Source organism: Pecten maximus, chromosome 15 (genome assembly GCF_902652985.1).
Source record: "Pecten maximus chromosome 15, xPecMax1.1, whole genome shotgun sequence".
NCBI lineage: Eukaryota > Metazoa > Mollusca > Bivalvia > Pectinida > Pectinidae > Pecten > Pecten maximus.
Window position 1 is genome coordinate 5,131,858 of NC_047029.1, and position 25,868 is coordinate 5,157,725.

At 37.1% G+C, this 25,868-nt stretch overlaps 2 protein-coding genes across 4 annotated transcripts in view; one reads left to right on the forward strand and one right to left on the reverse strand.

Moving 5' to 3' along the window:
- LOC117343744 (mitogen-activated protein kinase kinase kinase 20-like) overlaps nucleotides 1-6,910 on the reverse strand; it is an 86,931-nt gene extending 80,021 nt beyond the window's left edge. Inside the window, exons 1-5 of the mRNA XM_033906223.1 lie at nucleotides 6,870-6,910; nucleotides 5,249-5,448; nucleotides 4,742-4,829; nucleotides 4,077-4,175; nucleotides 399-464 (exon numbers count right to left, since the gene is read on the reverse strand). Of these exons, the coding sequence (XP_033762114.1) occupies nucleotides 399-464; nucleotides 4,077-4,175; nucleotides 4,742-4,829; nucleotides 5,249-5,404 (409 nt within the window). The 5' untranslated portion in view covers nucleotides 5,405-5,448; nucleotides 6,870-6,910. The remainder of the gene's footprint in view (nucleotides 1-398; nucleotides 465-4,076; nucleotides 4,176-4,741; nucleotides 4,830-5,248; nucleotides 5,449-6,869) is intronic.
- A 178-nt stretch (nucleotides 6,911-7,088) lies between these two features.
- LOC117343913 (leucine-rich repeat-containing protein 46-like) lies at nucleotides 7,089-19,431 on the forward strand. 3 transcript variants are annotated; one of them, XM_033906471.1, is made up of 9 exons: nucleotides 7,089-7,107; nucleotides 7,313-7,511; nucleotides 10,897-10,996; nucleotides 11,504-11,615; nucleotides 12,153-12,309; nucleotides 12,725-12,794; nucleotides 15,557-15,714; nucleotides 17,667-18,036; nucleotides 18,073-19,431. In XM_033906471.1, the coding sequence occupies exons 2-8, from the start codon at nucleotides 7,484-7,486 to the stop codon at nucleotides 17,828-17,830; spliced, it is 789 nt and encodes a 262-aa protein (XP_033762362.1). In that variant the 5' UTR covers nucleotides 7,089-7,107; nucleotides 7,313-7,483; the 3' UTR covers nucleotides 17,831-18,036; nucleotides 18,073-19,431. The 3 variants fall into 3 exon arrangements, with proteins under 3 accessions (XP_033762362.1, XP_033762361.1, XP_033762363.1); XM_033906470.1 differs by lacking the exon at nucleotides 7,089-7,107 and having other exon boundaries at nucleotides 7,294-7,511; XM_033906472.1 differs by lacking the exons at nucleotides 7,089-7,107; nucleotides 18,073-19,431 and having other exon boundaries at nucleotides 7,294-7,511; nucleotides 17,667-18,058.
- The last annotated feature ends 6,437 nt before the right edge of the window (nucleotides 19,432-25,868 follow it).

Sequence of the window (25,868 nt, forward strand, 5' to 3'; positions counted from 1 at the left end):
AAGCCACAATATGACAGACAGTTTGGTTTGGTTTATTTTGTTTAATGTCCTATTAACAGCCAGGGTAATTAAAGGACGTGCCAGGTTTAGAGGTGGAGGAAAGCCGGAGTACCTGGAGAAAAACCACCGGCGTAAAGTCAGTACCTGGCAACTGCCCCACGTAGGTTTTGAACTCGCAACCCAGACGTGGAGGGCTAGTGATAAAGTGTCGGGACATCTTAACCACTCTGCCATCGCGGCCCTAAAGTATTTAGACTCTACAGAGTAGACATACCACTGTCATATCAATGACAGACAGGAAAGGAATTATGGTTGAAATTGGAAATACATGATATACCTAATTCATACAATATTTTTGAATAGATTAATTTATCACACCATTATGACCTATTACTTACCATTCTTTGATTTCAGATCCCTGTGTATGATCTTCATAGGGGCCTCATCATGCAGATAATTCATACCTAATTAAAGTACACAAAATTTCCTTTGAACATTTAGAACTTCAGGGGAGATAAAAAGTCTTCCAAGTATGTAGAACTTGTTATATATATTAGATGTTACTAGTAACTAACATTTTATAGACCTCAATCATAATTTCATGGACTGATTTCCGGGATCTTATCCATTTACCATGTTACATTCACATTTTTTCACTTCACATTTATACCTTAGGCTATGTTCAACTTATAAATGTTCGCAAACTACAAATGGAGTTCAAAAACGTTTCATATGTTCAATTTGCAAATACAGTGGACCCGCGATAATCCGGACGCCGATAGTCCGGAAAACTCACAGTCCGGACGGAAATGCACGGGAACGGATTTCCGTAACGTTATTTGTACTCACCAGTCCGGAAGCCCATTTTGGGAACGGAACGTACTTTTCATTAGTAAATTTCCCTCAATAATCCGGACGATTTTTTCACCACGAGGAGAGAAAAAATGTCGGGGCAAGTCACCCGTGTCGACAGCTGTACAGACTATCGCTTGACACTGTGCGTAGTCATAGCGACCGCTGCCAGGTCATAGCCCCGGGTGTTTACCTGTGTTGCAATGTGTAGCTTTTGTTTTTATAACAGTACATTGCCTATTCTCTACGACCTAAATGTTACAGAATTTATGCACAAACATACAGTACGTGATACGATAATTAATCAATCTCAAATACATGTAATAAACTTATGATCGGTAATTAACATCATTAACACTTGTATTGGGCAAACACGGATATCGGCTTTGTAACACGACGGCTCATTGAAAGATGCATGTTATTAATTACATACACATTTACGTATTAAGCAGTGATCACAAGAACTGGGTTGATTACACACAAATTAGTCAATAGTCGTCTGATACTTAACTAAGCGCCACATTGTTCAGTGAATACGGGTTTAATAATTATCGGACATCTTGGGTAGTTCTCGCTGGTGTCGCGTACTTTTAAATAGATAGCTTGGGGTTTCTGGTACGTAAAAATCATAAAAAAAAACATGGACTGACGGTAAGTTGTTAAATCCGGGTCTTTTATTTAAGGTATTGAACGTTTGTAATTTCTACTTGTTTGTGAACCTCCGGGACGTGACACATGTGTGTTGTTTGTAGGTCACATATGCCCGCTATAAATAAAACAACTTTCACTTTACATGTTCTTTTAAAAACATAGTTTATTTTTTACTTTCTACAAAACAAAACAAGACTCATATCAGAAACATAAGTATATTTATTGTTAAAATGTCTGACAATTAGACGTGTTTATGAAACGTCCCGGATTGTATATAATCAAGGGAGATAACTCTTACACGACAATTTTTTTTGACCTAGTAGTAGACGAAATTCGGCAGTCCGGAAAACTCGTAATCCGGACGGTTTGGATTGGGAACGAAGGTGTTCGGATTATCGAGGGTCCACTGTATTTAGTATTTAGGTTTCAAATGTTCGCAACTTTTTAATATTCATTATTATTTATATATAAATTGTATTCAGGACGTAAAACAATGAGTGAAGAGGTAAAGTGTGTTTTCAATGTACACAGTGGTAGCTCTTACATGAGTAATGAGTTGGGGTGATTGGGGACTGAGAAGAGTGTGATTGGGGGACTGAGTAGAGGGAGATTGGGGGACTGAGTAGGGGGTGATTGGGGGACTGAGTTGGGGACAGAGTAGAGGTTGATTGGGGGACTGAGTAGAGGGAGATTGGGGGACTGAGTAGGGGGTGATTGGGGGACTGAGTAGGGGTGATTGGGGGACTGAGTAGGGGTGATTGGGGGACTTAGTAGGGGTGATTGGGGGACTGAGTAGGGGATGATTGGGGGACTGAGTTGGGGACTGAGTAGAGGGTGATTGGGGGACTGAGTAGAGGGTGATTGGGGGACTGAGTAGGGGGTGATTGGGGGACTGAGTAGGTGTGATTGGGGGACTGAGTAGAGGGTGATTGGGGGACTGAGTAGAGGGTGATTGGGGGACTGAGTAGAGGGTGATTGGGGGACTGAGTAGAGGGTGATTGGGGGACTGAGTAGGGGGTGATTGGGGGACTGAGTAGGGGGTCATTGGGGGACTGAGTAGGGGGTCATTGGGGGACTGAGTAGGGGTGATTGGGGGTCCGAGTAGAAGATGATTGGGGGACTTAGTAGTGGTGATTGGGGGACTGAGTAGGGGGTGATTGGGGGACTGAGTAGAGGGTGATTGGGGGACTGAGTAGAGGGTGATTGGGGGACTGAGTAGAGGGTGATTGGGGGACTGAGTAGGGATGATTGGGGGACTGAGTAGGGGTGATTGGGGGACTGAGTAGGGGATGATTGGGGGACTGAGTAGGGGATGATTGGGGGACTGAGTAGGGGTGATTGGGGGACTTAGTAGGGGTGATTGGGGGACTGAGTAGAGGGTGATTGGGGGACTGAGTAGAGGGTGATTGGGGGACTGAGTAGAGGGTGATTGGGGGACTTAGTAGGGGTGATTGGGGGACTGAGTAGAGGGTGATTGGGGGACTGAGTAGGGGATGATTGGGGGACTGAGTAGGGGTGATTGTGGGACTTAGTAGGGGTGATTGGGGGACTTAGTAGGGGTGATTGGGGGACTTAGTAGGGGTGATTGGGGGACTGAGTAGGGGGTGATTGGGGGACTGAGTAGGGGTGATTGGGGGATATAGTAGGGGTGATTGGGGGACTGAGTAGGGGGTGATTGGGGGACTGAGTAGAGGGTGATTGGGGGACTGAGTAGAGGGTGATTGGGGGACTGAGTAGGGGGATGATTGGGGGACTGATAAGGGGTGATTGGGGGACTTAGTAGGGGTGATTGGGGGACTGAGTAGAGGGTGATTGGGGGACTGAGTAGTGGTGATTGGGGGACTGAGTAGGGGGTGATTGGGGGACTGAGTAGAGGGTGATTTGGGGACTGAGTAGGGGGGTGATTTGGGGACGGAGTACAGGGTGATTGGGGGACTGAGTACAGGGTGATTGGGAGACTGAGTAGAGGGTGATTGGGGGACAGAGTAGAGGTTGATTGGGGGACCAAGTAGGGGTGATTGGGGGACTGAGTAGGGGTGATTGGGGGACTGAGTAGAGGATGATTGGGGGACTGAGTAGGGGGGTGATTGGGGGACTGAGTAGGGGTGATTGGGGGACTGAGTAGGTGATTGGGGGACTGAGTAGAGGTTGATTGGGGGATTGGGTAGAGGGTGATTGGGGGACTGAGTAGGGGTGATTGGGGGACTGAGTAGAGGGTGATTGGGGGACTGAGTAGTGGTGATTGGGGGACTGAGTAGGGGTGATTGGGGGACTGAGTAGAGGGTGATTGGAGGACTGAGTAGGGGGTGATTGGGGGACTGAGTAGAGGGTGATTGGGGGACTGAGTAGAGGGTGATTGGGGGACTGAGTAGGGGTGATTGGGGGACTGAGTAGGGGTGACTTTGGGGACTAATTAGGGGATGATTGGGAGACTAATTAGGGAGTGATCGGGAGACTTTATTGTTAAAACATGCTTAAGTCAATAACATCTATGTTTACTTTAGCAGAATTGAATACATTCTTCAAAAAATGTCAACAGTGCCATTCTAATGTTACTAAGTTAAAGTCATCACCTTGAGCTATCTCACGGGCCCATCTTAGGATGTGTTGGAAGTCCATTGTGTTGGTAGGTTTCTGTAGATAGGCATATAACGACCCATTAGTGGCGTACTCTGTAAGATATAAACATCAGTATTAAGGACTAACGTTGTCTTAATCACATAAAATACAAGTCATACGTCATACAGAGGTTTACCATGTAGTCGAACAGTTACAGTATACACTTGTCTACAGAAATCCTGTAATTATATATAATCAGACAGAAATTTATATGAGATTACCAGTAAATATATAAGACAGAAATTTCTACGAGATTACCAGTAATTGTATATTAAATCAGACAGAAATTTATATGAGATTACCAGTAATCATATAATTAATCAGACAGAAATTTATACGAGATTACTGGTAAATATATAAGACAGAAATTCCTACAAGATTACCAGTAATTGTATATTAAATCAGATATGAGATTAACAGTAATTATATAATCAGACAGAAATTTATATCAGATTACCAGTAAATATATAATAAGACAGAAATTCCTACAAGATTACCAGCATTATGGCCATTATATATTAAATCATTACCAGCATTATGGCCATTATATATTAAATCAGACAGAAATTTATAGATTACCAGTAATTACATAATCAGACAGAAATTTACAGGAGATTACCAGTAATTAGACAGAAGTTGGGCTCTTCTACTACTGCACCATAGAACTGCATCACATTTCTGTGGCTTAAAACACTCAAAACTGTGGCCTGAAACATAAAAGGATACATACTAGTTGACCTATATCTCTATCTATTAATAGTATTATCATGAGGCTCATTGCACCTATGACTATTGACTATAGATGAATACAAAATCTTGAACAGAGAATCAAATGAATCTTTTACAATACAGTAAAACTTTTATATAATTTACACTTGGCAGTGCCTTGCCAATATCAAACACCAAGGTCACTTTTCCTTTTCTTCCTTAACAATTCATCCATACACCTCATTAGATGTACAGCCAAACCATTTTGAAATGTAGCGCCACAACAATAAGGTTTCACTGTTCCTCACTAAACTCGAAGAACGTTTCAATAAAGAAGATATGTTTATCTTACATGGTAATTTCAGAACACAACAAAAGATTCCTGAGAGGAACAATTTGAAAAAGAATACCACCTCACCTCTTTATCCAGGGCCAATAGCTTCTTAACAGCTACAACCATGTCCTGTGACTTCCACAGAGCCCTGTACACACTGCCAAAGGTACCACCTCCACATTTCTCAAAGAACTGGAGGTCATCAAAGTCAACCTCACAGAAACCCCCCGCCATTGTCATCTTGTTTATATCTGTCTGTGTGTAGCATGCAGCACTATAGACAGCTGTAACATAAAATATACAGATTTGGATCATTTTGATAATAATTGAAGTTCAGAATGTACCTGCAGTTACCTGCTCGGGAGCAATTCACAATGGCCTTAATAAACCAGCAAGAAGACATGCTACTCCATAAAAATGTAAAACAGTTCATATATTCCCCTCTAATAATAAAGGTATGTAAAATGTCTCTAAAGCATTCATAAAAGATTCATTTTACCAGAATTGTTTTTTCTCTCTGAAAGTATATTTATGAACTTGAAATATCTGCCATAAAAATTCCCTGGCAGAGACATGACATATATACACTGTACTATGAGGTTCAACGGATAACATAAATAATACATATCCTACACAACGTCCTTATAAGTTAAGTTTGGTACTGATCCTGATAAAACAGCCGTGGATCCTAAAAAATACCAGAGGTCTCACGTAAAAATCCAGGTAATGAGTAAGGAGGAGTGATCCCAACATGGGAGTTTCTTCCAGAAATTTATTCCTTCACTTAACGTTGTTTACATGTTTCGACTAGAAGGTATTCGTCATCAGAACCAATGGTAAGTCATATTTGAGGAATTTCATTATCACAATTATTCAGTATCCATGTTCACTCTGTATTCATTAAAAACCTATAGTGAGTCAATCCAATATGGCATTGTTGTATCATCTGCAGATCTAGATAATTATAAGTGTAACAGCAGAAGGAGAAAATGTAGCAGCCAGACCGCGGTTTGAATCCCGGGACCATCTGAACTCTATACGGACACTCTACCACTGAGCTACCTGCATGGTCGCAGATGATCGACCCAGTCCAGTTCCGCTACATGTACATAAGCATCCCTTTTGAAGATGATCGGCCCCAGGTGCATTATACTTGAAGAATGGAGTTTTTGTAATTTGTGCAAGAAAGGATGATGTGCACTATAAGTGTAGCTTTTGTGATGGAAACAGGCGAGATATATGTGGTGTATTTAAAATGATGTATTGAAACTTTCCGTTTAAGTATCGAAATTAAGGCTAAAAGGATGTGCGAGTACCAAAAATTGTGACGATGAATTTTAACTCTCTTCGTAATACCCTTAGTTATAGTAGAGCGGAAATTGTATCCTTTGACAACAATCTTTCACCAATTCACAAGATTCGTCACTCATTATTTGCCATATATAAATGTGGTCAGATCTGACTATATATCCAGAGTTCCTGGTGCCCCCGTACATATATATATACTATGTATTAACCGTGGCCGTGGGTCCTAGAAGTAACCCTGGTGACCTGTTTACTAACCCTGAGCACGGTGTCATCACCTCTCACAATATTTGACACGGCCGAAGGCAGTTTCTTAACATCTTACAATTGCTCATGCATATGACACTTGAGAAGAAGATAACACAAATTTACACAGGATTGCGAGGTTTGGCAGACCTACCATCAGACCATCTCCGGTCGGAGGAATCTTCTTCAGCATTGTCAAACAGAACCTTAAAGTACGTATAAATGCCACTTGTCTTTCAAACATTTGAGTGATCCTTAGAGCCAAAAACGAATCAGTTGTAGATTTACGACTACAATGTTAGTCTACCGAGCGTAATTTTCTAAGTCTCCCAGGAAAGTCTGATAGTAAACCTATATACAGCACCTTAAATATATTTTTACAAGTAATAAGGGTAATGTACAAATGTGATATATTAAAGCAAAAGCGAGTTCAGAGTTTTGTTGGGTTTTGCAACACTGCAGTAGAATCTACAGTATTTAATATGTTTATTATATTATGCCGCAGTAAATTAATGATTCGTGATTTTTTCTATAGATATTTTGTGATTTTTAATTTATTAAAGATTATTTCAGTGACATAAGAATTGCTTGTTCCAGCATAGAAACACTTATCAGTATCCGGAAATAACATCTCCGTTGGAAATTAGTTGTCACTTCGTGGTCTATGTCGTGTTTGAATTGAACGGAGAAAAAAAGGTGGAGTATCAAGCGTTGAATTCAGGGTGGTCTCCAACCACAACAAATTGCTTCAGAAATTCGAAATTGGCGATGGAGCAGGAAGAAGAAAACGAATCGGGTAATTATAGACTTATGCACGCATGCATCACTTATACGTCCTTCATATGGTCTTCTACTCCGTTTAATACAGATGTGTTCATGAAAGTCTTACACTTTGTCTTAAATAGGTAGATTGGGACTTAAACAGTTCTAACAAAGCACGGAGGTTTTGTTACAATTTTGGTATAATATGAATGAAGACAAAGCCTTAGAAGAGCGCAGCTATGACAGTAATCGCTCACCGTTAATCATTACAGTTTATGAACATGTACATGTATATACTGCCACATTTTCAGACTTATTTTTTTGGGAGGGGGGGGGGGGGGGGGGATAGGTAACTTAAAAGAATGACACACAAAATATGTTTCAAACTAGGCCAAAATATAATAGGTGATTATAACCCCCTATTGAAAAAAATCTAAATCTAAACATGTAAACACATTGTAACATAAACTATGTATTACATCTGTACATCTATACATCTTTACATATATCAGCTGAAATTCTTATTGTATGTCCTGATGTGACTTTCATTGTCTTTACTTTGCATTGTCGGATTCCAAATGATCGTACATATCATATCCCGTCCGTGATGACATGTGCACTGAATAATGGCATCAGTATTCTACTGCCACATTTCATATGCTACTAACAACGTAAAAGGGCAGACAGTACATTATGATTTTCATGATATATATAACAGGAAAGCGAATTTAGTGCCTTCACAAGGAATTGAACCCGCGACCATCTGCTTACTGGTCCGCCGCTCTACCGACTGAACTAAAGGGAAATTCCTCCACTTGAAATCACTATGTACACTATTTACCTAAGATAAGATAAGATAAGTTTATTTCTGGTTCAGGACTTTAAAAGTCCTCTATACCAGACTCAAAATAATACATGAGATTGATATAGTACTTCTGTCCGGTCTACTGTACATTGTTTATGATTTAATTGATGCTTTGTAATTAAAGAAAAGTTCTTGGTTTTTCCAGTGATCGTCTAGCTTGTTTTTGAAGGAGTTTACATTTAATGCTGATATAACCTGTTCTGGCAATTCATTCCAGATTGACACTGTTCTGTTTCAAAAGTAGTTTTTTCTTAGCGTATTTGTGGATAGTCTAGGGAATATTTTTTTGGTATGTCCTCTGGTACTGTTGCGTTCAGTAGCATCCTTCCATAAAATGATACCATTAAAACATATTTCTTTATCATTATTTTGTACAGTTCTATCATATCTCCTCTAATTCTTCTGAATGCCAATGTAGTAACCAACCAGTAACCTGCCTCACTATTCCTCACTTTTCAAACGTTTTCGCCCTGAACACACATTAATCCAAGTTTTATCCCCAACGAAGCCTCCCATTTCCATATAGCTTACACTTAGAGTGGTTAACCGATGTAACAGAAAAACAAGTAGTGTGCCTCCACCGTGATCGAACCCGCTACCCCCGGCTTTACTGGACAGCCGTTTTGCAGACTGAGCTAAAGAAATCTAGAAGGCAATTGTATCAATAAACTCGTTGCAATTAAAACTTGCGACGTATATCTATATTATCTTTTATTTTATGCATGTGTTAGGTTTTGGTTTTGTTTTTATTAAAGCATGGACATATATTAGTATGTATACTACATGAAAGACCGTGGTTGAAGTAACAAGAAGCAAAATCACTCGCTAAGACTATTATTTGAGATATATTATAAACATCCAGGTTTTTAATCTGAAGTGAGTGCATATTGGACAAATTATGAAATTTTATTAATATAATACAAGTTTTGATGAAATTTTATGATAAAAAAAGCAGCAACTACTGCAGTTAATACAGTCTATACCCACTTTGAAAATAGAGAAGTCATTCGTTTCCCCTAAAATATCACATATTTCATAGAAATCTGGACGACGAAAAAACTCTTAAAATATATGCGCTGAGAAAGCGCGGGAATCAGTGGCATGATCTTTGACGTTAAATTCTGATGACGTCACGCTTGACGACAATACAGCACCATTCCGAATGGGGTGTTCAACTCGATAATATTTTAGGGTTTTCGGTTGTAACCTGGAAAGTTGTGGTTACAATGCTGTTATCTAATGAAAATACAAATAAAAACTGTTCTATGTAACGCACATATGCAGCAAAAAACCTCTTATTCTACTCTCGCATCCAATTTGATCAGCACCGAAACTGGGAGGGTTCCGATTTAGGTTACCAATGAAATATCTCAAGCCAATCAAATTCGCAATATACATTTACCTCGTCAGTCAAAAGAAAAACAGAAATGGTAACTTTTAAATGAATCAGACCTTTGACATGGGTCGTGTGGGTATTTCAATAATGAAGTAATTTGAACTAACTTTCAGTTATTTGTTTCGACGAGGGAGAAATCATTCAGATCTCGTCGTGTAGGGAACGAGATTTCAAACATGGCTGCCTCTACTGGAAGCGCAAGACTTTTCCCGCGGGACACGATTTCAAAGTTGAAGGGGTATAGAATTGATTTGAAATATCGGGCGCGATGAGCTGCGCTCTTATTAGATGAGTTGTAAACAATCTCATATATGCCATCATTTAAATTTGTAATGAACCTCTGTGGTCAAAGCATTCTTATGTACGAACCACAGTACTGTGAGGATGAGAGTGTGATTTTTCATTAAATAGGGTAATATAGTAAGAGAATAAATCGATTTAAAGAAATGATATGCTTAATTCTGTTTTAATTTTAGGAAACTAACAAACAACTTAGTGGTTTTTGAAGGCCATTGATTTGATAAACTTTTAAAATTAAGCATCTGATTGATATAAAATTGTGTAAAAGGAACGGGTCGGTGTGGTTTATGCATATAGTGTTAAATACAGTCTCTGTCACTCAGCTGACAGACATGGTTTGATTCCTGTCAGGGCACTCGGCAGGAATATGTTTTTCCCTGTTCTTTCACAATTGTTTATTCTCTTCTTATTCACCATATTAAATGAAAACTCACACTCCTGCATATCTACAAGTACCTGTGGTTTGAGTAATGAAAAAACTCTGCCCTCCGAACATCCTTACAGAGATACAATGTACGAGGCTAGAGGTAAATTCAAGCTGACATAGCTAGCTACACATGCATATATATTCTCTCTACTTTTACATTTGTTAATTTCATTGATATTCAACTGTTATACTTATGTTAATTTCTTTGCTTAAAAATGTTAAGACACCTTAAATGTATAATCTCTGGATAATATTGAGTTGATTTTTATGCTGCCCAGTTGATACGCATTCTTAACAAATGTGCATGTTTCAGCAATCAGACAGAATATACATGTATACGCTTGCTTGTCATCACAGATACAGTGCTTGGTGAAAATGAGATTCTTAAATAAATTGGTCACTGTGAGTTAAAAGGTACTTTCTTTTTGTAGTGGATGTCAAACTTACCGAGATAAAACCAGTGAGATTGTCTCTACATCTGATACAGAAGAGACACATCAATGATGCCCAACACAAAAGCCAGGAGGAAATGTAATCTTAAATGATATTTATCATTAATGACAATTGTTTTCAAGTTAGCTTTCTTTACTCATGTTCAATGTCAGCGGCACATTTTTAAATATTCGTCTCAAGAGTTTAATCATAATATAATGTGGCCATTGTTCTTCTTCCTTGTATCTTAAAAGAATATGCTAACTATGACAACATTCTAATTATCCAAAAATTATCATTTATAAAAATATATTATATTTACATACGTCATGAACTGTGAGTGAGTAATTTTGCAAGTAATGATCGACTCCAGTATTTTTGTCTCTTGTGTTATTTCTACCTCTTGTTGTGATTTGTAAATCCTTAGCTTGACTAGTTTACTTAGACTGAGATAGGACTGGTACGTGTAACCTAGGATACGTACAGTAGCCTTATATACTGGTAGAACATTGAAGGAGGTTACATTTTTATTGATGGGACAGTTGGTAGTATTTCCTATTTATACATCGATGTATGTTGGTAACTTGTTACGTTTGGGTTTCATAGAGTACAAGCTCTCAACAAAATCACACACCTCCGACTTGACAGAGAAAACATTGGTCAGATAGACAACCTGGAGTTATTGGGGGACAAAGTGACCAATGTCTACTTACAGAAGGTAAATGTGTTTCGTATATTCTGGAACATTTTCTTCAGGTTGGTAATGTAATGATGATAAGTTATATAACACAACCAATATGATATTCAAAAGTGTGACGGTTCAATGACTACACTGTCGCCTTCATCAGACTAATGTATATTCTCTGATGTAGTCATGGAAACATCACACTCTTGAATACCCGTATCATGTTGGTTGTGTCATACAACTTCTATCATATACAAACATGTTTCATGTAATTACCAGCTTAATATTATGCTACTGACAGTGTATTTATAAATTATCATTTACAATGTACTAAAATGTGTCTGTCAAAGAGTTTCAAATCTCGCTAGGTACATTTCTGTTCAACCCTGAGGAATAAATATCAAATCTGTAAAGGCTGTGATTGGTTAATTTACTCAATGTATAATAATCTATAAATCAGAAGTCATCAGTTATCTCCCTTGCCACACAGGGTGATTGAGATTTTCATAGTATCATAAAATAAGCTACATGTATTCCATAAAGTGATACCTTTCATGTTTTGTTAAACAGAATAAGATTCAAGTATTACAGAATCTTGAGTGCCTGAAGAATCTCACATTCCTGACCCTGGCTGATAATCAGATAAGTCAAGTGGAGGGACTCTCTCACCTCCACAAACTGCTTTTTCTTGACCTATCTCACAACCACATCCATGATTTTCAAATTGGTTAGTATATATGTTAAGCTTCTGCTTGAATATATGCAATTTTTTTTTAATTTTTATTTTTTTTTTAATTTTTTTTTTTATGTTTTGTTTGGGAAACATGCTGATATTTGAACTATGCCAAACCACAAAAAACATGTTAAAGTTATGTAAAAATCTGTCTGAATATGGCAGTGACAAAGATGTGAAAGATTGAAAAACAGATAGAACAAATCATCATATGGCCCTACTATATGTGTAAGCTTGCGGTATACAACCAGTATAATTCATTTGATCTGAAAAACACTACGATACATAGAGTTAGTCTATTCTAACCAGGAACATTTGGTAAAACACTCTCTGTTCATACTTAATTTGTTTCCTGTCTTTTTGAAAGGTTTATGTTTAAAACTTATTCATATTTAATTTTCTGTTTTAGATGAGTTTCCAGAGTCCGTTATGATTTTGAATTTAAAGGAAAATCCCTGTACCAAACTACCAGATTACAGGTAAAAATGTATAATGGTTTGTTTGAATCATAGTTTTGCCAAAATCAATTCGAAATAAGAATAGCCAATTTATATATGGCTGTTGTCAGTCAATGTTCCTTGGTAGATTAAATCATTTGATCAGTCTAGACAAAGATCTGGATTGTACAGAGTCCGGTTTACAGAGTCCGGTTTACACAGAGTCCGGTTTACACAGAGTCCGCTCTACAGTGGAGCTGATTGCATGGCTCTGTACAAGAATAAGAACACCAGATGATAAATTTGTTAGGCTTTATATCATTAATGTACATGTATATGATAAAATAGTTACAGCCATGCTTCAAGGTATGTTGGTGAAAGTTGGTATGTAACTTCAGTATGAGTAGCTACATATCAAGTTTGAGTTTCAGGGTTTTTGGGGCAAGGTCACTGCTACTAATTTAAATGGGATGGAGGGGGGGGGGGGGGGGGGGGGGGGGGTAGGTAGGGGACATGTATTGAATCTCAGAATGCTTGTTTTATTTTAGACTTATATTACTATTAGCCTTTAATCTTCTACCTACATTAAAAGGCCTTTAAGTCCATACCTGAGCTAGGAAAGGTCGGTGGTCTGATATGGTTAGGCCTAAAATGTATCTGTCATTCCACTTCTACCCTATAATTTTGTGCCTATCCCGATGGTTTTTTTGGCCAGTATTTTAAGGAAGGACTATTGAAACTAAGATTCCTTGCCTATTACCTTAAATTAGTATCAATAAAGAGATTTTCTTGCCCACCTATCTACCTTATCTTTTTAGCCCACCATCATCAGATGGTGGGCTATTCAAATCGCCCTGCGTCCGTGGTCCGTCGTCCGTCCGTCCGTCCGTCCGTCCGTCCCTCCGTCCGTCCGTCCGTCCCTCCGTCCGTAAACAATTCTTGTTATCGCTAATCCTCAGAAAGTACTGAAGGGATCTTTCTCAAATTTCATATGTAGGTTCCCTTGGTGCCTAGTTATGCATATTGCATTTTGGGACCGATCGGAAAACAACATGGCCGACAGGCAGCCATCTTGGATTTTGACCATTGAAGTTTGTTATCGCTATTTCTGAGAAAGTACTGAAGGGATCTTCCTGAAATTTCATATCTAGGTTCCCCTTGGTGTCTAGTTATGCATATTGCATTTTGGGACCGATCGGAAAACAACATGGCCGACAGGCAGCCATCTTGGATTTTGACTGTTGAAGTTTGTTATCGCTATTTCTGTGAAAGTACTGGAGGGATCTTTCTCAAATTTCATATGTAGGTTCCCCTTGGTGCCCAGTTATGCATATTGCATTTTGGGACCGATCGGAAAACAACATGGCCGACAGGCAGCCATCTTGGATTTTGACCATTGAAGTTTGTTATCACTATTTCTGAGAAAGTACTGAAGGGATCTTTCTCAAATTTCATATCTAGGTTCCCCTTGGTGCCTAGTTATGCATATTGCATTTTGGGACCGATCGGAAAACAACATGGCCGACAGGCAGCCATCTTGGATTTTGACAATTGAAGTTTGTTATCACTATTTCTGAGAAAGTACTGAAGGGATCTTCCTGAAATTTCATATCTAGGTTCCCCTTGGTGTCTAGTTATGCATATTGCATTTTGGGACCGATCGGAAAACAACATGGCCGACAGGCAGCCATCTTTGATTTTGACTGTTGAAGTTTGTTATCGCTATTCCTGAGAAAGAACTGGAGGGATCTTTCTCAAATTTCATATGAAGGTTCCCCTTGGTGCCTAGTTATGCATATTGCGATTTGAGAGTTACTAATCGGAAAACAACATGGCCGACAGGCAGCCATCTTGGATTTTGACAATTGAAGTTTGTTATCGCTATTTCTGAGAAAGTACTGAATGGATCTTTCTCAAATTTCATATGTAGGTTTCCCTTGGTGCCTAGTTATGCATATTGCATTTTGAGACCAATTGGATAACAACATGGCCGACAGGCAGCCATCTTGGATTTTGACAATTGAAGTTTGTTATCACTATTTCTGAGAAAGCACTGAAGGGATCTTTCTCAAATTTCATATCTAGGTTCCCCTTGGTGCCTAGTTATGCATACTGCATTTTGAGACCAATCTGAAAACAACATGGCCGACAGGCAGCCATCTTGGATTTTGACAGTTGAAGTTTGTTATCGCTATTTCTGAGAAAGTACTGAAGGGATCTTTCTCAAATTTCATAAGTAGGTTCCCCTTGGTCCCTTGTATTGCATTTTTGGACCAGTCTGTCCTGAAAACAACCTGACAAACAAACAGCCATTATTGTTAAATCTCAAATTTTTTATATAGCTAGGATTCCCTTGTTTGAAAAGTACTGGAGGGATGTCTCAATTTGCACAGATTAGTAAAATGAAGGGAAAAGTAGAGAAAAGATCAATCTGACATGGAACCTATGAAGATCATTCAATGGTGGGCGCCAAGATCCCTCTGGGATCTCTTGTTCTAGCACATGTATGTTAGCAGAAAACACATGTACAGTGTTATATTTCCTACTGACTACGATCTGATCATTGTATTGGTTGTCAAGAATCATGATTTTTCTGATTAGCCTTGAAAGATACCCTTGTAGTTTTTTATGGCAACTCAATTTTCAACATCCAAAAACAGTGTGATATGATGCTGTATGTACATTCCTCCATAGTGGAGGCTCTGTGAGTCAAAAAACCCTCCTTTATCTATCACAACTTTCTGTTTGACATTGTTGGTTTTGTCTGACCTTGAAAGGTAAAATTATCATGTTTATCATCACAGAGGTAGGCTTGTACAGGACCTGGAGAATCTACAGTTACTTGATGAGGAGAAAGTGACGACGACAGAGAAGCGTGAGGCTGGATTTGTTGTATCTAGTGATGAAGAGGAGGAAGAAGAAGAGGAAACTGGGGTGTTTGTTCCCTCCTTCACAGATGGAGGTACAAAGACCAGTTAATCTGCCTTTGCTTAAAGGACTAAAATAGACCTAATACTGTTGAATCTTAGTTTTCAAAAGGAATGTCTAATCAAAGATGAACATATATTTCAGATAATTCATATACATGTAATTTAGATAGGCCTCAATGCAAGTCCTCTTTCTGCCATCTTCGCTAACCAAGGGTTACTCCTCACTTACGCTCCATTTCACATGAAATGGAGCTTAGCATATAGTAACCTTTGGTTAGCGAAGATGTCTTTCTGCTATAAAAACTTTTTTGTTATTTTTGGGGAAAGACACAATCATGTCAAAATAGGTAGAACCTATAAATACATGTCCATTTCAGCCAGATAATTTGGTAATGTCAATCACAAGTTTGAGGCCTAGACAGTCCAGAACGACATCAAAAGTTTTTCATCTCTGTTGTTTGCTTATCTGTACCCCAAATTCTCTGTTGTTGGTATATCTGTACCCCGTATTCTCTGTTGTTTGTATATCTGTACCCCATATTCTCTGTTGTTTGTATATCTGTACCCCATATTCTCTGTTGTTTGTATATCTGTACCCCATATTCTCTGTTGTTTGTATATCTGTACCCCATATTCTCTGTTGTTTGTATATCTGTACCCCATATTCTCTGTTGTTTCTATATCTGTACCCCATATTCTCTGTTGTTTCTATATCTGTACCCCATATTCTCTGTTGTTTGTATATCTGTACCCCATATTCTCTGTTGTTTCTATATCTGTACCCCATATTCTCTGTTGTTTGTATATCTGTACCCCATATTCTCTGTTGTTTCTATATCTGTACCCCATATTCTCTGTTGTTTGTATATCTGTACCCCATATTCTCTGTTGTTTCTATATCTGTACCCCATATTCTCTGTTGTTTCTATATCTGTACCCCATATTCTCTGTTGTTTGTATATCTGTACCCCATATTCTCTGTTGTTTCTATATCTGTACCCCATATTCTCTGTTGTTTGTATATCTGTACCCCATATTCTCTGTTGTTTGTATATCTGTACCCCATATTCTCTGTTGTTTCTATATCTGTACCCCATATTCTCTGTTGTTTGTATATCTGTACCCCATATTCTCTGTTGTTTCTATATCTGTACCCCATATTCTCTGTTGTTTGTATATCTGTACCCCATATTCTCTGTTGTTTCTATATCTGTACCCCATATTCTCTGTTGTTTCTATATCTGTACCCCATATTCTCTGTTGTTTCTATATCTGTACTGCATATTCTCTGTTGTTTCTATATCTGTACCCCGTATTCTCTGTTGTTTGTATATCTGTATCCCGTATTCTCTGTTATTTGTATATCTGTACCCCATATTCATTGTTATTTGTATATCTGTACCCCATATTCTCTGTCAGGATCTTATGTACTCTTTGAGTTGAGCTGGATGTATACATGTGTTGGGCCAGGTGAGCTAAAAATTACATTTACCAGTTGTCTTGTCAAGCCTAGTTCTTCATTTATTTTCAAATTTCTGGCCTGTTCATCTTGCTTCTTTCACAATAGTGTTTAAACAATTTACAAGATTTATTAATTATTATTAGAGCTCATGCTACATGTATACCTTTGTACCTTTGGCATCTTTAGCCTCCATACATGTAGACAGCTAGGTTAAAGTTTTTATAAAACAGACTTGTGTCAATACAGGATACAGCTTAGTATTTGATATGTGTGTTCCTTGTAATAAGACCTTTCTATTGGTACTACATTTGTGGATCTGCTGACCTTGACCATGACCTTTGACCTACTTTAAAAAAAAAGAATCCCAGTATCAACCTACTCGGCGAGCTTTGTTGTCTTCTCGCAACTGTTGTTCAATGAGACTTGTCTCCACAAGGCTACAATTAAATAAATATGAGTGGTGATATACATCTACCTGGCAGTTGTGTGTATTCTGTATCTTTTGATATTTCTGTTTTTCAGATAGCATCAGTACTCATACATCTCGGATGCTCATGCATTCTAAGGAGCGTGCTGACGAGGACTTAAGGACCCACTTGGAACACACCTCAGAACTGGACAATTATAGAGAGAAGTTTGACCTTCCTATGTCCTCAAGGTCACAGACTCCAAGCGTTAATAAATGATATAAAACATCTTGTATAATTTCAGCAATGGACACGTCCAGTGTAGGCCAGCCCACCAGACATCAAATCAATAATACTCTTTATGTACAGAGGTGCTATGGAGAAAGTCCATATGACTTTCAAATAACAATTCACAATTCAAATATTGGATGTAGCCATCTTAAGGATGAAAGGATGAAGAAGAAAACATCTACAATGGAAAGGAGATGGATTTTGGAAAGGAGATGGATTTTGGAAAGGAGATGGATTTTGTGAAGTCTATAAAGACTTAAGATCATATTGAATTGAATACATATTTTAACAGTGATCTTATTCTTACACATCATGCTAATTTGAAATTATAAAATGATGACAACCGTTTAGTATTCTTCACATCTCCAATTAATCCATTCTGGCCGAGGTGAACACATCCAATGTCTGTTCACTATAAACACACAGGCCTGCAGCAGTACATTTTTTAATCATTCATATTAATAATGTTTTCATATCAAATTTATCTAATATACCATCTACAGTGTATCTGAGCGGATCAATATGTAAATATACATATCAGATTTATATTTTAATATGTACATTACAAACATTCCCACCATTCTTACATGTTATTACATGGTACATATAATGGCATGTGCCTGGTTTTTTTTATGAAATTGTTGCTATTACTGTACAACTTCATGTAAAAAAAATGATAACATTTGTGTATATATATGATAATTACATGCACATCAGGTGCTGTTAAACACCCATAGTCATAATAATTACAATTACATGTAACATAAAGAAAAACTTAAATTTAAATTCTATAAACATTCCCATGTGTGTATATATACATGTTAAACTGTCTTTATCAAAATGATAATTATACCTGTATGTAAAGCAAATTATACATATCAGTTTTAAATGCTGCATCAGTACATATCAATCTGTCTTTATCAGGATGATAATGATATAAGTAAAACAAATTACACATTTCACAATTAGTTTTAAATATGGTTATATTTTTAATTATTGTTGAACTGCATATATCCCCACCACCAGAAAATGATTTTGTACATCACAATATGACAGTCTGTTGTTGCGCTTTTGACATTATCTATCATAAGACCAACCGTGTGTTCCTTTAATGGGTTTCGTACCAGTTGTACCAAATACCTGGTAGGTACGGCATCATATACACTGTATAATAGAATGCTGTTGAATCTCAACAAGTTTCCAAGATGATGGTCGTTGCTCGCTTCAGACATGAAAAACGATTATTTCCCCTTTTTTACAACAAAACGGATGTAAAATCAAAACCTGATAAATAGTTCCGTCAAACATAGACTTGTATGATTTATGAAATGTCATCTCAAATGGAGAGTTCCTGTCTCGCTTAAGTACATTTGCATGACAGTTCCTCCATTTTGGATCCAAGTGGTACGTTTGAAACAACATGCATCCACAAGAACTGGTTCAGTTCAGGACAGCAGATTTACTACCACAACTGGTAATAACCCAGTAAAGGAACACTCGACTACTGTATTAGATACTGAGAAATTTTATTGTTACTGTTATTTGGGGAAAAAATCCTGAAATTTGACTAATAAAACAACACAATACAGTATAAATGTGTTAAAGTTTTGATTATTAAATTGTTAAGTTATATATCTATTATCTCGTCATAATTGAATTTTCATAATTTTCTTGTAACCATGGAAACAAATAGTTAAAATATCTCCATCACTTTAGTCTATTAGCTTGTAACTGGTTTTAATATAATATTATAATTTTTAAAATTGAAATAAATGAAAGTAGGATTTTCAAAAAGAAAAAGAAAGTAGGATTTTCAAAAAAAAAATGAAAGTAGGATTTTCAAAAAAAATAATGAAAGTAGGATTTTCAAAAAAAAAATGAAAGTAGGATTTTCAAAAAAATAGTAATGGTGACTCTCCATGACCTTAAAATTTACAACCCTGAAAGTCAAACTCGTTCAAGATATCATGTTCATTTATAAGTGTCTGAATTTGGAATCAAAATCCCTCAAGTAAGCCAGATCACTGACAAAAATTTTCCAAAAATAGTAACCTTGACCTTGAACCAACAAACTTTACACTTGAACTTGAAGCCACTAAAGCGTTGAATTGTATTTCTGAAAATAGTAACGGTGTCCGTTACCTTGAACCAACAACCCCCAAAAATTTAACTTGCCCACCTCACTCCCACTGATAGGGGGGCCGGTAACTCTATAAATGGTGAATAAAAAATGTATAAAAATGAGTCTCGACAAAAATTAAATAAGAGATCCCAGAGGGATCTTGGCGCCCACCATTGAATGATCTTTATAGGTTCCATGTCAGATTGATCTTCTCTCTATTTTTCCCTACCTCTTATAATACTAATTTGTGTAAATTGAGAAACATCCCTCCAGTACTTTACAAACAAGGGGGAACCTATATATGAAATTTGTCTGTAGGCCATAATGTTTTCCAACTGGTCCCAAAATGAAATATGCATAACTAGGGACCAAGGAAAACCTACATATGAAATTTCAGAAAAATCCCTTCAGTATACTTTCCAAGAAATGGCGATCACAAACTTCAATGATCAAAATCCAAGATGGCTGCCTGTCGGCCATGTTATTTTCCGACAGGTCCCAACATGAAATATGCATAACTAGGGACCAAGGGTAGCCTACATATGAAATTTCAGAAAGATCCCTTCAGTACTTTCTGAGAAATAGCGATAACAAACTTCAATTGTCAAATTCCAAGATGGCTGCCTGTCGGCCATGTTGTTTTCCGATTGATCCTAAAATGCAAAATGCATAACTACGGACCAAGCGGAACATACATATGAAATTTCAGAAAGTTCCCTTTAGTACTCTCTGAGAAATAGCGATAACAAGTATTGTTTACGGACGGCCGGACGGACGGACCTCGAACGCAGGGCGATTTGAATAGCTCACCATCATCAAAGCCCACCATCATCAGATGGTGGGCTAAAAATATAAGACTTTGTAATTCAAGCAGTATGGCCAGGGATTTATAAGGTGTTGAGCTGATCAGCTGCTTTCTCCAATATCTCATAGTGACGTAACCAGATTACAAGCTGAGTGGTGGTACAGTTTAATTCAAATATCGACAACGGATAGTACTGTAGATTGAACCACAGTATGAAATAATCTACCTATAATTTGTTGCATAGATATGATTGATTTTCGTTTGAAACATTAATGAATTTTTTTAAAGAAATAATGCATCAATCTGAATAAACTAATTACAATTATGATGAAATTTTGATTACATGTGTATAAATATTATATTTAATAATATTAATAAATAAAAAGACGTACAGTCTATAGACAAAATGACTATGTATTATAATCAACACCGGGGTTGTCATTTTATCGAATGTTAATCTAGCCTTCAATTAAACTGTAACAAATTCTCAGGTCCCTGTGATACACACTAGGGAAGGTCCAAATACACGTAGACTGTAACAAATTCTCAGGTCCCTGTGATAAACACTAGGGAATGTCCAAATACACGTAGACTGTAACAAATTATCATGTCCCTGTGATAAACACTAGGGAAGGTCCAAATACACGTAGACTGTAACAAATTCCCGGGTCCCTGTGATAAACACTAGGGAATGTCCAAATACGTAGACTGTAACAAATTATCAGGTCCCTGTGATCCACACTAGGGAAGGTCCAAATACACGTAGACTGTAACAAATTCCCGGGTCCCTGTGATAAACACTAGGGAATGTCCAAATACGTAGACTGTAACAAATTCTCAGGTCCCTGTGATCCACACTAGGGAAGCTCCAAATACACGTCAGACTGTAACAAATTCTCAGGCCCCTGTGATAAAGATGAGTTGAGCAGAACCGAGTGGTTAAGATGTCCCGACACTTTATCACTAGCACCCCCCTTGTAGGCCGGTGGTTTTTCTCCGGGTACTCCGGCTTTCCTCCACCTCCAAAACCTGGCACAATTAGAACATTTTTTACGGTATACGTCCCGGATATCGCTTATTTTTCTTAAATCCATTTTCACTTTTGATAAGAATTAAGATATCACCGTTTAAGGTTGATGACCACACTTCAAGTAAATGCTACTTTCTATTGAAGTACAGTACAAAATGTAGTACATGTATGTGTGTTTGCGAGATTAGCTATGGTTTTACCTGCATGGGCTTCTTTTGAAAATGGAACACTCTTGTATTCACAAGTGCACATGGATTTTGTCCGTAGTATCATTAATATTAAAAGGAATATGCCATTATATATGTTATATGGCGAATTAGGACGTTTCCCTCTAATTGTCTACATTAATAGTCGTATGATTAGTTTTTGGTTTCGGCTAATGAGTGGTAATAGAAACAAGATATCTTACCGTCTGTACAATGTATTATTGTCTGATCATAATAGTGGTTCTCATATCCATAAATGGGTCGAGTTTGTAGAAAGTATTTTTAATGAAACCGGTTACAATTACGTATGGCTGACCCAAAACAATACTGGCCAATATTCTAAGAACTTCCATCGTGTCATCCTAGATAGTCTTAAAAAACAGTTTTCGCAAATATGGCATGATAATGTTAAAAGTGTATGTTATAGAATGTTTTAAAATTGTATAAGTTTAGAATTATCTTTTAATTTTACCTCAAGGTTTAAGAGATACCTTTGTAAGATATCGTAAAAGTAATCACCGTCTTCCAATTGAAACAAGAAGATGGGAAAACGTTCCTAGGGAAGAACGTATACGGGGTGTATGTGTACTGTGCGATAAACAATCCATTGGAGATGAATACCACTATATTTTTAGTGTGATTTTTTCCGTATTGAAATAAATAAATATATTCCTAATACTATATGCAGTATCCAAATACTATAAAATACTCTGAATTATTTTGTACCACACATTTGAAAGTATTGAAAAGATTCTGCGCTTTTCTACCATTTTGTTATGCAAACATTTCAGTCTCCATGTTAACTATACCAGTGCTATCTATTGTCTAATATTAATTGTTTGTGTATATTCTGGTGTTACCCATGTGTCGTATATATGATCTGAGTGTCAAATAAAAAAACTTCTGAAACACAAAGGCCTACCAGCTCTTCATGACCAGACTTCCATTAAATATAACTTGCTATTGAAATAGTTTGTACACACACTAGGGTGTTTGCGAGATTAGCTATGGTTTTACCCGGGTTTCTTTTGAAAATGGAACACTCTTGTATTCAAAAAGGCCTACCAACTCTTCCTAATAAACCAAACTGGTTGGTTCGTTTACAGCGAGAATAAGTAGAAACTTAAAAAAAACTATCTCAAAACAGGTAACAGGTACGAAATTATACTTTTCTATGGATAGCCATATGACATTTAGAAAGGTACTCCTATACTTGAATTCTAAAAATACATTTTAGATTATAACTTTCAGTGTAACAGACCACTTCAGAGGGGGTAGGTACATGTGTGGATGATTTTTTTGGTGTTTATAATCAATACTCAGGTAAAATATTGCTAGCAGTACCTTCAGACAAATTAATAAACAATTAACTTGTTTTGTTTTTTTTTAACATTTTTGTTATGATGCTAGTTCCAGAAATGGCTCCGGATTTTTTTTTAAAGGAAATATATTTTCCATTTTGCATTGGATTTGCTAATATTGGGCAATGTACGTATAGGTGAAATACACAGATAGTATGTCCTTAGATTGTAAAAATGCAAGGTAACCTGGAGTCCATTGCGGGTACAGTATAACAAATTTAACGGAATCTTACGTAACAACGGTTTTCAGTTTCCTAAAATACCCAATGCAGTACCTCACCAGCAAAACCTGTTTGGAAATCGAAGCCAGCATGGTGTATTTGATTTGATTTGTCCTCCCAGTAGCTCTGGGCATAAACGGCCAGGTGTGATTACCGTAATCACTTCGTAAGAAGCCCTGAGTTTACAATACTTTGAGATCTTTATATGACGGGTTAAAGTCATGTGTTAGGTACAAATCTGAACTGTCTGCATTGTTTTCAACCTTACAAGGCTTGATGCAAGGGGAGGGGTTATCTCCCTTCCTTTACTCCATGTATGTGAATGATTTAGAAAATGAGTTTATTAACACCTCCTGTGACGCTTTATTCTTAAGAGATATCTCTTTGTTCATTCTAATGTATGCAGATGACACTGTCCTCTTTTCATAATCTACTTCCGGTTTGCAGTAAAAAGTTAGACTCTTCATACTGAGAAAAAAAAATGTATTCCGAAATGGCGGAAAATTACGTGTAAGTGAGACTGAAATAGAAATTGTTGATAAATTAACCTACATTTATGTATCTTGGTGTACTGTTTGGCTTAAATGGGAAATTTACAAAAACGCAATCAACAATCGCTGAACAAGGTCGAAAATGTAGAATCTAAACTGAATGTTTTTGATGTTTATGTATCCTCTGTTCCTAATTACGGTTGCGAAACATGGGGTTTTAATGCCGTGGAATCTGTAGAGAAAGTACATGTTGATTTTTTAAAAGGAATATTTTATGTTAACAGAGACCTACATTATTTTAGTATATAGGTCTCTGATGTTTAGAAGAGTACGCCATCGTTTATGGTTTATACTGAATTAGGATGCCTGCCTCTACATATAACCAGACAATGTCGCATTATTAAATATTGATTGAAATTAATTAAATCTGATAATTGTGTTCTAGAGTCAATTTATGACGAAATGTATGATTGCAATCACAGAAACTGTAATTGACGTTGTCAAGTCAGATATCTATTACTGTTATCTGGTTACTAGGTTTCGGTGATGTTTGGTTTACTCATTATGTCGATAATGAAAGGATGTTTTTACATTGTTTTAAGCAGCCTCTGATAGATAATTTTATTCAAGCTAAAAATGAATTTGTTGAAATGTCGTCAAAATGCTTTTTGTATAAATTCCTTATTGATAGCTATACGTTACAATTTTATTTAACAAAGTCTATTCCAGATATACATCTTAAATTTATTTCGAAATTACGACTGTCATCTCAACAGCTCTATGTAGAAGAAGGTAGGTATCGCAATATTCCAAGGGCGAATAGAATCTGCCGTAATTGTGACCAAAACCAGGTAGAGGACGAGTTTCATTTTGTTTTAATATGTCCATTCTATAAAGATAATCGAAAGAAGTTCATTAAAATGTATTACTGGAATCGCCCATCATCATATTTAAACGTATCCGGGCCATTCCAGATTTTTTCAGAAATTTGTGTCCCTTGGTATAATACATGCATAAAAGAAAAGAAATCATGATATTGTTCTTTTTTAATATGTTGCGTACATATTAGATAGTAGGTTAAACTATTAGTATACTTCCTTGGTTGAAGATTATTCAGAAAATTAAAATATCCTTTTAGTCATCTCATAATATCCTCAAAACATACGTGTCCCTCGGCCGACTTTCCTAATTAAACCACATATTTATCAAAATAATAAGTGTTTTAAATCTTCTTTCTTAGTCACTTTGATATCTTCAATACACATGCTGTATATTACAAACATTAGTAGACATTCATATTGTCACATATTGTATGTAATGACAAGAATATAACTGTCCCTAAAAAACTTGTCACTACCGTAATACCATCGAAACGTGTTAAAAACACAAGAGTTATTTCCCTTGGGATGTAGTTCTTCACTGGTCTATAAAGTTCAACGCGGCGCTCTTTTCTAAAGGACATGGCGAGCATGCTGCTATGGCGGTGAAAGAAGAAACATTGATTCGTAAGTGTTGATTCGTGGGTTCTGTACATGTGTGTGCATTCATAACACGAGGCTTGTCTGTCAGGCAGCCATATTTAATACACAAAGCATCATGGGAAGCGGGTAATACAAATTACAGAATCGGTTGTATTAATTTACAAATCCGACAATGCGGAACGCATATATCATTAACATCCCTTCTTCTCCAATAATTTTGAAAGTATTTCAAAATAGTACTTTTCCTAGACCTGACTACCAAACATTTTTAACTCTCTATAAAAGTGAACTGAGATTTTCATACAGATC

What these genes read in the sequence shown, in the direction of transcription:
- LOC117343913 (XM_033906471.1), top strand. Translation starts at nt 7,484, where the DNA reads ATGGAGCAGGAAGAAGAAAACGAATCGG. An exon ending in CACAAAAGCCAGGAGGAAAT is followed by an intron (nt 10,997 to 11,503) that starts GTAATCTTAAAT and finishes TGGGTTTCATAG; the next exon opens with AGTACAAGCTCTCAACAAAA. An exon ending in ACCAAACTACCAGATTACAG is followed by an intron (nt 12,795 to 15,556) that starts GTAAAAATGTAT and finishes TTATCATCACAG; the next exon opens with AGGTAGGCTTGTACAGGACC.